This window comes from Chiloscyllium punctatum, chromosome 11 (assembly GCF_047496795.1).
Source record: "Chiloscyllium punctatum isolate Juve2018m chromosome 11, sChiPun1.3, whole genome shotgun sequence".
In the NCBI taxonomy this organism is placed as follows: Eukaryota; Metazoa; Chordata; class Chondrichthyes; order Orectolobiformes; family Hemiscylliidae; genus Chiloscyllium; species Chiloscyllium punctatum.
In genome coordinates this window covers 84461539-84476623 of record NC_092749.1, presented here as the reverse complement: position 1 = coordinate 84476623, position 15085 = coordinate 84461539, and the positions used below count along the sequence as shown (strand labels likewise).

Sequence of the window (15085 nt, the reverse complement as noted above, 5' to 3'; positions counted from 1 at the left end):
GGAGGTCTATACACAACTCCAATTATGTTTTTTTTGCCTTTGTGGTTCCTCAATTCCACCCACACAGACTCCACATCATCTGACGCTATGTCATTCAATACCATAGATTTAATTTTGTTCTTAACTAACAAGGCAACCCCACCCCCTCTGCCCACCTCTCTGTCTTTTCGATAAGTTGAAAAACCATGGAGGTTTAACTGCCAGTCCTGACCCCCCTGTAACCAAGTCTCTGTGATGCCTACTACATCATAATCATTCACTATTATCTGTGCCATTAGTTCATCGGCTTTGTTATGAATGCTACGAGCATTCAGGTAAAGTGCCTTAATGCTAACTTCCTTATCATTAGAGATGTTGGAAGTCATATGTCCTAAGTTATCCTTGCTTTTTTCTGCATTCTCAGTCTGCCTCAATTTTAAATCCGCCTGGAAACATGCTATCCTGCTGCTTATCTTTCCATTTACCTCCATACTCCCTGTCGCTTTCACTTTCCCTTCCCCCCAACTCAGAAGTTTAAAGTCCTACTGACCACCCTATTTATCCTCTTCACTAGAACATTGGTACCTGATCGGTTCAGGTGGAGACCGTCCCAACGGTACAGATCCCCCCTGTTCCAAAACTGATGCCAATGCCCCATGAAGTGGAATCCCTCTTTCCCACACCAATCCCTTAGCCACGTGTTTACCTGCCTAATTTTCTTGTCCCTATGCCAATTCGCACATGGCTCGGGCAGTAATCCGGAGATTATGACCCTTGAGGACCTGTGCTTCAATTTCCTGCCTAGTGCTTCGTAATGCCCAAACAGGTCCTCCACCCTAGTCTTGCCTATGTTGTTGGTACCAACGTGGACCACAACAACTGGATCCTCCCCCTCCCGCTCCAATATCCTTTCAAGCCGGTCAGAGATGTCTCGCACCCTGGCACCAGGCAGGCAACACACCATGCGAGACTCCCGAACCGGCTTGCAAAGGATACTATCTGTCCCCCTAATTATAGAATCCCCTATAACCACTACTTGTCTATTAGCTCCCCCCTCTTGAATGGCCTTCTGCACCATGGTGCCTTGGTCAGTTGGCTCATCCTGTCCAGAGCCCTTTTCCTCATCCAAACAGGGAGCAAGAATCTCGTACCTGTTGGACAAGGTCAAGGGCTGAGGCTCCTCCACTCCTGAACTCTGGTTGTTCAAAATGTCTGCTTTTATACCCCAAAACATTGGATTATTCCATTGGTTTTAATACCATAAAAATACTAAATTCAAATGTGATTGGATTTTGGTATCTTGGGGCATAATTTAAACAGATTGGCCAAATATGAATTTGTTTTTGTGTCATGGCAACCCATCTGCTGATATTTCTTTCAATCAAGTGTTACACTGTTACCTTGTTCAGGACTTTCTGTGCTTTGTCAGTCCTTGCTCACTTTTCAACTCTCAAAAGGTGCAGTACACCCCTATACCTTCATAACAATTTCCACAGATAAAATGTTTGCTTTGTTTTAAAAGTTCAGCCTTCCAGGTGAATTGCACTGCTTTTAGCAATAAAGCCTTCCTTAGCCCGAAAGATAAAATCATATGATACCACATTGTAGTGGGTTTATTGGAAGAAGCTCTATCAGAATTTTCACAAAGTCCCATGTTGGCAATTAATCAGATGGTACATGTCCTTTATGAAAGAATTGATTCTCCCTTTTTTTGTTGCACTGATTAAATTTGGCTGGACTATGAAGTAGTTTGACCCTAAACTAAAATAGGAGTTGAAAACTTGTATTAAGTCAACATATCTTTTGCTATTTCTTCTTGCATGCCTTGTCTGATGATAATGGTATTACCATTTGCTGTTGATCACTCCCAACAATATACTGGGCTTGTTTTTGAACTCTTATCAGGCTGTGACACAGTGCAGTATCAACTAAAATGTCAGTGCTCCTTAATACAGTGGTCTGGTCAGGGATACTCTGCATGCTCTGAAAGGTCTGGTACACATGCTTAGATAAATAGTCCACGGAGAATTTGACAAAATTGAGTTTGAACGTAGTCAAGACAGCCTTGTACCAACATATCATCCACCATTGAATGGTGCTGTAGAATTAAGTGTAGATTGGAAAGGCATCTTTGCAGACATATTTCTGAGGTGTCAGGCTAACCGGTAATGTTCATGTTTTCCTTAAAAACAAAACAACTTTTTGGTCTCAAGCAGAAAACCCCAAAGTCAACAACAGGTTGCTACCTTATAACTTAATATTTAAATATGCTGAGGACCAGGTCTAGTCTGTTTAAGCCTTGCATAAGTGGTAAAATAAGAGGAAAACAAGATAAAGTGAAGATAAGTCATGATACTCTAAGCATGCAACTTTGAGTTCAATGCTGGTCAGAAGGTCATAACAATACAATTTGAGTTAATGTGTAGCAACTGAGTGTTCACATATCTGTAAGAGATTGCAGGGAGACTGTTGGTGTCCTGATGATTATTTGCTTGAAAAATAAAATGTGACAAAGGGAGAACAGGATAAACATCCTTCAGTCCAAATTCCTCCTATGTGAGTGTCATGGAGAAAATGGAATTCAAAAGAAACCAACAGGTCTTCCTGTTTCACAAAAGTCTGTGCCAAATAACTCATCTCCTGTCTCCCCATCTACAAGGCACAGGTTCAGGAGTGTGATGGAATATTCCTTATGTGGATGGGTGCAGCTCCAACAACACTGCAGAAACTTGAATCATACAAGATAAAGCAGCCCGATTGATTGGCACAATATACACACAACCTTAAATACCTGCTCTTTCCGTCAGGACCACAAATTGGCAACGGTGTCATATGCAAGTTGTGCTAGAATAATTCATCAAACCTGTTCAAAAGCACTTTCCAAACCGGCTATCTCTACAACCTGGAAGGATGAGTGTAGTAGACACATTTGCAAGTTCCTCTCCAAACTGCACATCATCCTCACTTAGAACTATCTCACTATTCCTTCACTGTCACTGTCAGAATCTTTAGCACCCTCCTCCTCATAGCATTGTGTTTGTGCTTACACCAGACAGACTGCAGTTGTACAAAACAATGGCCATTGACAATGCAATGAGTCACCAGTGACAGACAACAAATGATCTCCCTCCAGTAGCACTCACATCCCACAGAAGAATAAAAGGAAACATGATCCAGGATCAGAGGGGAGAGGGTGGGTGGGTATCATGCATTTTAATAGTACCTTTCACAATATTAGATAGTAGCAGTGATTTATAGTCAATGCTGTGCTTTTGTAACATCACTATTGTTCTGTATGGTAAGGTCTCACAAAAAGAGAGGAGATAAATCAAACATTAATCTGTTTTACTTAGTTTGAAGTTTTTTTCCCCAAACAAAAAAAAACGTTCTTTGAACATTTCTGCCTATTAGCTATAAAGCAATTTGAGAAAAATGGCTTTTTGGACAGATAACCATGAATCATCCAATTGATGAATGTGTCTGTTCTCTTCCATAAAAGAAAACAGCACAGTAAGGCCCTTCAACCCTCAATTATGCACCACACTGAAACCAATCCGAAGCCCATCTAACTGACACTATTCCATTCTCATCCATATGCCTATCCAATGACCATTTAAATGCCCTTAAAATTGGCGAATCTACAACTGTTGCAAGCAGTGAATTCCATTCCCCTACTATGAGTAAAGAAACTACCTCTGGCATCTGTTCTATATCTATCACCCCTCAATTTGAAGCTATGCCCCTCATGCTAGCCATCCCTAGGGGAAAAAGTTCTCACTGTCCACCTTATCTAACTCAAATTATCTTATGTCTCAATTAAGTCACCTCTCAACCTTCTTCTCTAACAAAAACAGCCTCAAGTCCCTCCAACTTTCCTCATAAGACCTTCCCTCCATACTGGGCAACATCCTAGTAAATCTCCTCTGAACCTTTTTCAAAGCTTCCACATCCTTCCTACAATGTAGTGACCAGGACTGTACGCGATACTCCAAGTGTGGCCACACCAGAGTTTTGTACAGCTGCAGCATGACTTCATGGTTCCAAAACTCAATCCCTTTACTAATAAAAGCTAACACACCATATGCCTTCTTAACAGCCCTATCAACTTGGGTGGCAACTTTGAGGAATCTATGTACATGGGCACCAAGGTATCTTTGTTCATCTACACAACCAAGAGCCTTACCATTCACCCAGTACTCTGCATTCCTGTTACTCCTTCTAACGTGAATCACTTCATACTTTTCTGCATTAAACTCCATTTGCCACCTCAGCCTAGCTCATCTATATCCCTCTGTAACCTACAAACTCCATTTGCCACCTCAGCCTAGCTCATCTATATCCCTCTGTAACCTACATTCTTTGTCACAATCCACAACTCTACTGACCTTAGTGTCATCTGCAAATTTATTAAACCATCCTCCTACACTCTCATCCTGGTCATTTATAAAAATGACCAACAGCAGTGGACCGATAACAGATCCTTGTAGTACACCACTAATAACTGAACTCCGGAATGAAAATTTCCCATCAACCACCACCCGTCTCCTTTCAACAAGCCAATTTTTGTTGGCTGCTAAATCACCTTCAATCCTATGCCTCCGCATTTTGTGCAGTAACCTACCATGGGGAACCTTATCAAATGCCTTACTGAAATCCATATATACCACAAAGTCTTTAACCTCATCCCCCTGTTTGGTCACCTTCTCAGAATTCAATAAGTTTGTGAGGCACGACCTACCCTTCACAAAACCATGTTGACTATCCCTAATCAACTTATTCCTCTCTAGATGATTATAAATCCTCTCTAATAACCTTTTCCAACACTTTACCCACAACAGAAGTAAGGCACACTGGTCTATAATTACCAGGATTGTCTCTACTCCCCTTCTTGAAGAAGGGAACAACATTTGATATCCTCCAGTGTTCTGGTATCATTCCTGTAGACAATGATGACAAAGATCAAAGTCAAAGGCTCCACAATCTCCTCCCTGGCTTCCCAGAGAATCCTAGGATAAATCCCAACCTGCCCGGGGGATTTTTCTATTTTCACACTGGCCAGAATTTCTAACACTTCCTCTTTGTGAATCTCAATCCCATCTAGTTTAGTAGCCTCTCAGTATTGTCTTCGACAGCATTGTCTTTTTCGTGTGAATACTGATGAAAAATATTCATTTAGCATTTACCCTATCTCCTCTGACTCCATACACAACTCCCACTAATGGCCTCAATTCGTGCTAAAGTCATTATTTTATACCTATAGAAAGCATTACAGTTTTCCCTGATCCTATCCACCAACAACTTCTCATATCCCCCTCCTCGCTTGTCTTAGGTCTTTCCTGGCTACCTTGTAACACTCAATCACGAACTGAGCCTTTGCATCTTATCCTAACATAAACCTCCTTCTTCTCAACAAGAGATTCAATATCCTTCGTAAACGACACTCCTTTTTAGCCAAGATGGAATAATTACAGCCCAGGATGTGCCATTGGATCTTTTACATCTACTAGAGGGGGTTCAATAGGGTCATCAGATCTGGCTTGCCATATATCTGGAAATACCATCAGATCATCTGTTCTCAATAATCTCAATGGCAATATAATATATCTATTTTCATGGCCAAACATCTACTCAAGTCAGGCTCTCATTTACCCTTGTTCATTGAATCATGGCTGCCACTCACCCAAAATACTTGTTTTTATATCTAACAATTTTCTAATCTGAGTATTGCAGGAAAAGGTCTGAAAAATGTTCTATCTTGCACTCATTAGGATTTTCACAAGAATGCCAATATAAAGAGAATCAATATTTCATAATATAAAAAAGTGCTGATTAGTTAGCAAATTGATGATGGTCATGGCAAATGTTCCAGGTTGATAATAACTGACAGTTATCTGCCAAGCATTTTGTTTAGATTTAAACTGGTCAAGTTGTTGTTCTGAGGAATGAACCAGATACTGATGTCACATATTTTCACAAAACAGCATCCAACATTAGGTGTGATTCTGCAACTGCATAAGATTTGCTAAACAATTCTGAATGTGTCGAAACAATATGCTAACAACCAGTTGAAAGTCGTAAATTGTGCTACTTACAGTGGAAATACATATAACAACACAAAGGGCCCCTTTTTCAGTAATACTCAATTTAAAAGTATCAGGTTCCATTCTCTGACTAAGCAGGTCTCAACAAATGATGTACACTTGAGTGAAGTAGGCTTTTATAAACATTACGAGTTAAATGTACGTCTGACGATCTATGCCACCTTTGCGTTCTGACGATGTCGTAGGTTAATGGTAATGGAACTGGGCAGGAACGTTGTGGCCTTGGCATAGAGCATCCCTGTTGGTTCAGGATGCTCTTTTACAGTTCTTTCTTTCTCTCTTTTACATTCATTTATTCATTCATTCATTCATTCATTCATTCATTCCTTTCTTTCTTTCTTTCTTTCTTTCTTTCTTTCTTTCTTTCTTTCTTTCTTTCATGTCTTTCCTTTCCCTCCCCCAACACAGCTGTAACCATGTAATACCATCAAACACCCTCTCACCACTTCTCCAATCACAGGCTGTTGCTCTCCCTTCTTTATTGCTGAATACGAGCAACAGCCTGTGATTGGAGAAGCAGCTACTCAAGATTCTGACAGTCCAATTAATGAACATACAAAGATTCCTCAAACTATGAACACCTGGTTTACAAATGCTCACACTCCTGAGCATGATGTAACAAAGGGGTAATTGTAAACATCCAATCTAGGATCATTTTGTCTAATTATGAATGGTTTCTTTATATTGTCCTGCACTATCTTCCAACTTGATAAAAATCAATTTCCAAGCAGATTCCAGAACAGAACCTGTTTGCAATTTGGGGGGCTGTCTGTATCATGATTGAATTATCCCTGGCAATTTGGGATGAATTTGCCCTTCACCTCTATGAGTTTTGAGGACTGCTATCTGGTCAATGCACCTGAGGTCTTTAGGAAACAGTTTCTCCTGATTAGTACCATCTGCTCTTCCCTGTCTTCAGTGCTGTGCCTAAAGGATGTGTCAAGAATAAGAACCTACTGACCATGAAAGTATTTGGTTCGTTTCTCTCTTTCAAGGAATAAAACCAACTTTCCTTGATTACCCAGTTGACTTTTAACTGACTCTGAGGCAAGGACATTTCATTGTTGTGGAAGAAAGTGTATGTTTTTGAATTCTCTCTGTTGAATGTTCATGTTACTATCCAGTTACTATTGTTACTCTTTGGGGGCTTGACTAAAATTGCAGACTCAGCACACTCTCCCTTGTATGCACTGTAAAGGGCAATGCCTGCAATCACTCTCAACAGAGATAATTAGGTTGTAGTTGAACTCAAAATTCTGTGAGCACTCTGTCACATGTGAACAATATTGACACTGCTGTTTTGCCATGCATTTTCTTACCTTGACTGATTGTGTTCCTATCAACCACCACCTCACGCAGATGCCAAGCTCTTCCTTTTTTTACTCTCCAGTCTTCCACTCCCCCAACTCCATTTCACAACCACCCCCTTTACTACTGACTTAGCAGTCCTGACCCTCCAGCCAAATTGCTTTTCTTCTGCTCCCCTTTCTTGTGCTTCAGAATTCAACAAGGAAAACTACAGACCTCAGACACAACTGCTCAAAAGTGACAGTTAAGTCACTTTTACATGGACCTGAAGCGGGCACCATGAGATTCTTGCATATCAATAACCTTATCTTGAAGGTCAATCATAAGCTTAAAAAGTTTTATGTGAATTTATATTCATGGCAAGCAAACATATCACAAGTGGGAAATGGCTGCAGGCTGGCATGAGGCCTCTAATGGGACAAAACACACCACTATCTTAATTAGATTAGATTACTTACAGTGTGGAAACAGGCCCTTCGGCCCAACAAGTCCACACCGCCCCACCGAAGCGCAACCCACCCATACCCCTACATCTACCCCTTACCTAACACTACAGGCAATTTAGTATGGCCAATTCACCTGACCTGCACATCTTTGGAGTGTGGGAGGAAACTGGAGCACCCAGAGGAAACCCACGCAGACACGGGGAGAATGTGCAAACTCCACACAGAGAGTCGCCTGAGGCGGGAATTGAACCCGGGTCTCTGGCGCTGTGAGGCAGCAGTGCTAACCACTGTGCCACCGTGCCGCCCACAATCTGCATCTTTTCCTTCCAAATTCCATCACCTCTTACACAGTGCCTCCCACTCTTGCAGGTTCAATTGAATGTCACTCGCTGGATGAATTGGGTTTAGTACTTTGTATATATGTTTATTTCTTACAAGTATGATTCTCAACACAAGTAAATCATTTTCTTGCTATGATTGTACAAAACATTACATTACAACGATCAAGCATACAGACAAGGGAATTGCATTTATGTGACATCTTTAATGACAGAAAATATTCCAAGGCGTTTTATAGAAAAAGAGCAGAATAAAGAAAGAACAATGATCTTAAATGGAGAAATTAAAAGTAGGAACATAGTCAAATTGGTTTTCCAAGGCTCTTTAAAGGAGGGAGAGAAGAAAGACAAGTTCCATAGAGTAGGGTCATGGGAGCTGAAAGCTCTGTCATGGATGGTAGGATGGAAGGTAAATGTTCAAGATGCTTGAGATAGATGAGTCATGAGGCTACATTGATACAGAAAGGTCATGTTGATGAGCTTTTGAGAGATTGGTAAATGAGAAATGAGGATTTTGAAATTACTAAACCCATACGTGGAGTATTGATTTCAATATTTGCAGCAATTTTGATTATTTTCTGTTAGGTCAGAAATCCTAATGAATTGTGCTTATAATAACAACTTACATTTATTAAAGCACTTCACCTTTTCCATTGTAATATATTTTAACGTGCCTCACAGTAATGTTGACAGTGCACTGTCATTGGTATTGGTATTAGGAAAAGAGCCAAAACAATTGATCAAAGAGGTAAGCTTAAAGGAAACTCTCACAGGAAGAGGAACAGATAGAGCCAAAGAAATCATTATTTTTTGAGTAATGTAGTAAAGTGTACATTAGCTGCTTGCATACTACTCTAACACTACATTTCTTGATTTTAAAAATTTTCAGCTTTACAGGTCTACTTCAAGAACATTATTAATTAGTCCTTCCCCATGTATACTATATCGTTGATTTCCTCAATACATAGCAGTCAATATAGTTATCAAAATACAGAAATACAAGTGAATGGAGTCATCAGAACTACTGTACAAGGCAGAGGCTTCGGGTGTCATGTGAATGCTGTCTGTATTGAACTGTTCTTCAGAAAGTGGTCACTTCAGTAAGAGGCTCCATTTTCCATCTTGACGGGAGATTGTGGAAAGATGCACTATTCACCTGCAATTCTGGTAATGTCCAAAGCTGTAACAAATACATCAGTTGGATTAGAAACTTTGCTACTCTCAATCTCCACATTTACTATCAACTGATTAGACAGCATGTTCCTGATCTCTGGAGTGGCCCTCGGAATGAATGAAGCAGGAAGTTGGTGTTTAGGTACATTTTATTTTATGTATGAATGAATAGATTTGATGCAGTGGGCAAACAAGGTGTTAGTGGATATCAGGTTATGGCAACAGATCCTTTTTTAATATATTGCCAGATAATTTCAAAGATTAGTGTAAAATTCAATCCAATTTTGTGTGGTCAACCATGTAGGATTGTTGTGAATACTTAGGAATTAAAGATGAATTTCCAGGACACATTGTTCATCTACATCTTAAAAGTCATGTTATTGTTAGTATGCTCACTTTCTTTATTAGCCACCTTTAGATCACTTTATGCTTTTCCATATTCAACACCATCTTGCATGTTTCTATTCATTGCATATTTCTACTTGTATCTGCCTGAAACACTTAACTATCCTCAGTAATATTTTTCATTTTGCCATGTTTTATGTAATTCACAAGCTTTGTTTAAGCTCTCTAAGTCAAGGTTGTTTATAAGATTTGTTTAAAAAAAAACAACAATCTAAAAACACTGCAAACCATTCCCCGACCTGAATATATGCATTTGTTACCACCATTGTCTTCTTTATCTTGTTCAAATGTCTTTTGAAGGTCCACACACAATATCTGCTGTATTATCTTTATCAACTTTCACCACTATAGCATTACAGAAGGCAATCGTGTTAGTCAGACATGATTAGCTTTTAATAAATGCATGTTGGCTATATTTGATTAATTGATTCCTTTTCAAATGAAATTTCATATTGTCTCATTGCTGATGTTGACTGGCTTTTTGGAAAGAATTTTCATTTTTCTTTTTTTTGTTGAGATCAGATACGGAGTTGAGTATAAAAGTAGAATGAAATTCACTTGGGAGGAATCAGTTTATCCAACTCCTTATATATACATAACAAGCAAAATAGCAAATTTTATGGGCAGGCAGTTCTGAGACCAGTCTGAACCTTCAGAGCTCCAATAAACAGTTTTAAAAGGTACTAATTTCACTCTCTGCAAACCAGGACAATTACTCAACTTCTGCTTATAATGCTACACATCTTGGAGATGTATGAGTGTAGACAAATGTGGCACTGACCTTTAACAATGCCTCCTTATAGATACTCCCTGTGGCTGTCTAGGAGAGAAGGGAAGTGCTTGTCCTGTGGATGACAACTAGAGATCATCTTGACTGACAGGCAGCCTGGACAGTGGTGGCTGAGGAGCACCTGGAGCTGCTCAAAACCCTGTGTAGTGCTGCAAGATGCTGAATAATCTACTGCACTCTGCCTGGGGAGGTACCACTGTCTAATCAAAGCTTCATGCTCCTGAGTGTGAGTCAGTTTTGTAAAGTTGCTACTGCAGATAACTGTCATACACAAAACTGAATGCTCGGCACCTCTGTCTAATCCATGTCTGTCACTTCATTGCAGCTACCAATGTAATACAATTGGCATCACAGCAATATTACTTCTTACACATCCATCAGAGTTCAAATGTAAAAGGCGCCATAACATTCAGCAGCTCACATCAGGTCACTGACTTTCTATCACAACTAGGAGAATGTGCACACCTTTTTCCATCAAAGGAATATGCTCAGCTGGTATCGGAACTCTTATCTTCACTGAATGTGCTCTCCCCTACATTGTCACATTATAATTCTGCTGTACTTCCATTTACCTGAAAAGTGCTCTGAGGAAGAGTCATACTGGACTCAAAATGTAAATTCTATTTCTCTCTCCACAAATGTTGTCAGACTTGCTGGGTTTCACCAGCATCCTCTGTGTTTACTTCCTTCGTTATTGCACAGGAAACATACTGATTAGGGAATTCCTTGTCATCACATAACAGTAAAAATTCTTCTTCCCTACCGTTAGCATTGAGTTGAATATCCCTCCATTGTTTTCTATGGTCACAGTTTTGTAGTAATGGAAAAGCACTAGACTGGCAGTCATGTCAGAAGAAGGGTTATACCCAAAACATCAACTTCTCCACTTCCTGATGCTGCCTGGCTTGCCATGTTCTTCCAGCCTCCTGCTTGTCTCAATTGTTGAGTTCAGGCATTCAGTAGAAGTGGGAATTCAGTGCAATGAAGAAGGAAATGGTGGTTTTATTTTGTCTGGAGTACATTGAGGGTACTTTTCTGTCATCCTTAAGCTTGGAAGCAGTAACCTGCTATTAATTACAAAATGAAATAATTTAAATAAAAAGAACAAATAGACTTGGCAGGGAGGTGGTGTGTTATTAGTGTAGCCTGTTTGTACAGAACAAGGTGACACAAACAACTGCCTGTTTTTGTTTAATCGCTACAGAATGTGGATGTCCCTTGCTGGGCCAGCATTCATTATCCATCCCTAATTACCTACAGGACAGTTAAGAGGCAACTACATTTCCTTGGGTTGGGAGTCACATGAAGCTAAATCAGGAAGAATGACAGATTTTCTTCCGTAAAGGTCATTAATGAACCAGATTGGGTTTTACAGCAATCAACGGTGGGTACGTGGTCACCACTAGGCTAATTTATAATCCCAGATATTTATTGAATTCAAACTTGATCTGCCTTGGAGGGATTCAAACCCAGTCCCTAGAGGATTAAACAAAAGCAGAGAGTGCTGGAGAAACACAACCTGTCTGGTAGCATTGATAGAGAGAAAACAGAGTTAACATTTCAGAGTTAACATCAGAACTTAATGTCCAGAATATTCGGTTAAGTTATTAGACCAGTGATGTTATCCACCACATAGCATCATTGAAATTCCTCAAGCTGCAGACATTTAAACCAGATAAATTGTATCTGGGTCTGTGGCTTGAGGAACTTCAACTCGAAGTTGCTGAATGGGCAGTACAATCCATGAGGCAGTCACACTACTTCAGCTAAGCAGGATTTTGAGTTGGTCAATGGTCAGGTACAGGAGGCTGTGACTGTTTTTACAAGATATGACCTTATAGAGGTTTGTAAATTCATGAGGGGCATGGATAGGATAAATAGACAAAGTCTTTTCCCTGGAGTGGGGGTTTCAGAACTAGAGAGCATTGGTTTAGGGTGAGAGGAAAAAGATATAAAAGAGACCTAAGGGGCAACGTTTTCACGCAGAGGGTGGTACGTGTATGGAATGAGCTGCCAGAGGAAGTGGTGGAGGCTGGTACAATTGCAGCATTTAAAAGGCATCTGGATGGGTATATGAATAGGAAGGGTTTGGAGGGATATGGGCCGGGTGCTGGCAGGTGAGACTAGATTGGGTTGGGATATCTGGTTGGCATGAACGAGTTGGACTGAAGGGTCTGTTTCCGTGCTGTACATCTCTATGATTCTATGACTCTATATGCCTTTAAGGAAGATTTGTTCCCCCATATTTCTTTTGAAAACAAGTGTTGTAAATTTGGAGCCAAACTATCTGCTCTGAGCTCAGCTAACTTCAGTTTTTTTTAAAAGTTGGAAAAACAGAAGCAGCATGAAGGGATGGGGTTAGGCTCCCACAGAACCAGGATTTAGTTTAACTTTTAGTAATTGTTAGAGTCTTGAAGCTATCTATGGAAGCTGCTATACATCGCTCCATACTATAGCAAAATGTTTGAGTTTTCTCTTTCTCTCTCTGTTTTCTCTTGATGTTTATTCCTCCTGGACTGGAGAATTGCATGTGAGACAATCTATTTTACTGAATTTGCCTTTGCCAAGGGTGTGTTAATGTGATGTTATCATATTGGAACTGTTGCTGTTTAGTAGAATAAGGATTGTAGAAGTATTACTCAGGTTTTTACTAGATACGGACTATTCACAGGAATATAATCAGACCAAGGATCAAACTTTACATCAAAACATTCAAGGAAGTTATGGATAACTTGGGAATAAAACAAATAAAATCCACTGTGTACCATTGAGAATCACAGGAGTATTTGAACAGTGGCATTAAACTTTAAAGGCCATGTTGAAGGCTTATAGTCAAGACCATCCAGAGGATTGGGATAAAGGAATTTCATTTGTACTTTTGTAGTTAGGAATACATGGAATGAATCAACTAAATTCAGTCCATTTCAATTTTTTTTGGGCATGAGATAAGAGGAGCTCTGAAAAAAGTTAAAGAGAAATTGGTGAGTCAAGTTGGGTGACTACATATTTGGATTGTGTGCCAAATTTTAGAGAAAGATTAACTAGAGTGGGCAAGTTGGCTAGACAACATTTGAAAGGATGAAGTGAAGCAGGAAGCAGACAAGAAATCAAAAATTCACCATTTTTCTAATGGAGATAAAGTGTTAGTGTTACTGCCATGGTAGATGAACCTTTGAAGGCAAGGTTTAGTGGGCCTTGTCAAATCAAAGGGAAATTAAGTAAGGTGGATTAGCTTTTAAGAACATCAGATGGAGAGAAATCTCACAGGGTGTATCGTGTCAATATGCTCAAAGGTATTTTGAAAGGAAAGGAAAGCAAAAGGAGAATGTGTTACTGGTTACAAGACAGAGTGAAGAACTAAATTCAGATGATTCTGAATTGGACATTTCTCAAATTAAAATGGACAATGAGGAAATTCTTAAAAATCAGGATACATTTTTGAGTTAAATTCCAGAGGAAAATCAAAATGACCAGAAAGAGTAATTACAATCACATGGGGAGATTTGTAGGGATAAGCTCAAAAGTACTACTCTGATTATGCGTGTAGATAGAGGAAATGCTGTTCCAATTAAACAACATGCTTATAGACTTAATTTTCTGAAGTTGGCACTGGTTCAAAAAGAGTCATAGAGGCGTCGAGATATACAGCACAGAAAAAAGAGATGATCTTAATTGAAGTGAGTTGCAATGAATGGAGCTAATCCGTACTAATGGTGGCAAAACCAAGTGGCACCCAACAATTATTTGTGGATTATCACAAAAGTCACAAAATTTGACTCATGTCATATTCCATGTTTGGAAGCCTGTATTGAGAAGGTGGGACATACAACTTATATTTTAAATTGGACTTACTCAGAGCATATTGGCAGGTACCTATATCTCAAAGAACAAAGGAAATTTCAGCTTTCATCACACCGAATAGACTGTACCACTTTAAAGTCATGCTGTTTGGTATGAAGAATATGCCAGCTTCATTTCAAATACTAATCAATAAAGTTATTTCAGGATTATCCAGTTGTATTGTGTACATAGATGATTTAGTGATTTTTAGTCACACATGAAAGGAGCATGTGGAGCACCTATCCGAATTATTTGAATGACTTTGGAAGGAGAGTTTAGTGATAAACCTGGCCTAAGAGTGAGTTGGCAAAATCCCAAGTCATGTTCCTGGGCCACGGGCAAATGGCTTCATGGGACATGAAAACAAAATTTATTAGGGAGTTTCCCATACCACTGATGAAGAGGGAAGCATTACGATTCTTGGGACTGGGTGGTTTTTATTGGAAATTTGTACTGAATTTTAACAGTGTAGTTGATCCACTGACTGACCTGTTAAAGAAATGCAGAAAATTTCAGTGGACAGAGGAATGTCAGAATACGTTTGACAATCTATAAGCTATGTTAGCCACAGCCCCAATGTTAACCACACCTAAGTATGCAAAGCCATTCAAGGTGGTTAATGATGGAGTGTTGTGGATGTAGATGCTGTACTCTTGCAAGACAACAATGAGAAGATAGAAAGACATGGGTATTTTTTCCAAAAAG

At 39.6% G+C, this 15085-nt stretch overlaps 1 protein-coding gene across 2 annotated transcripts in view; it reads right to left on the bottom strand.

Annotated features, from left to right (window-relative positions):
* Window positions 1-8238: 8238 nt before the first annotated feature.
* Window positions 8239-15085, bottom strand: part of impg1a (interphotoreceptor matrix proteoglycan 1a) — a 139653-nt gene continuing 132806 nt past the window's right edge. Inside the window, exon 18 of one of the 2 annotated variants that reach the window (XM_072581143.1) lies at window positions 8239-9352. In XM_072581143.1, coding sequence (XP_072437244.1) covers window positions 9254-9352 — 99 coding nt within the window. In that variant the 3' untranslated portion in view covers window positions 8239-9253. The remainder of the gene's footprint in view (window positions 9353-15085) is intronic. The other variant, XM_072581144.1, reaches the window with a different exon arrangement.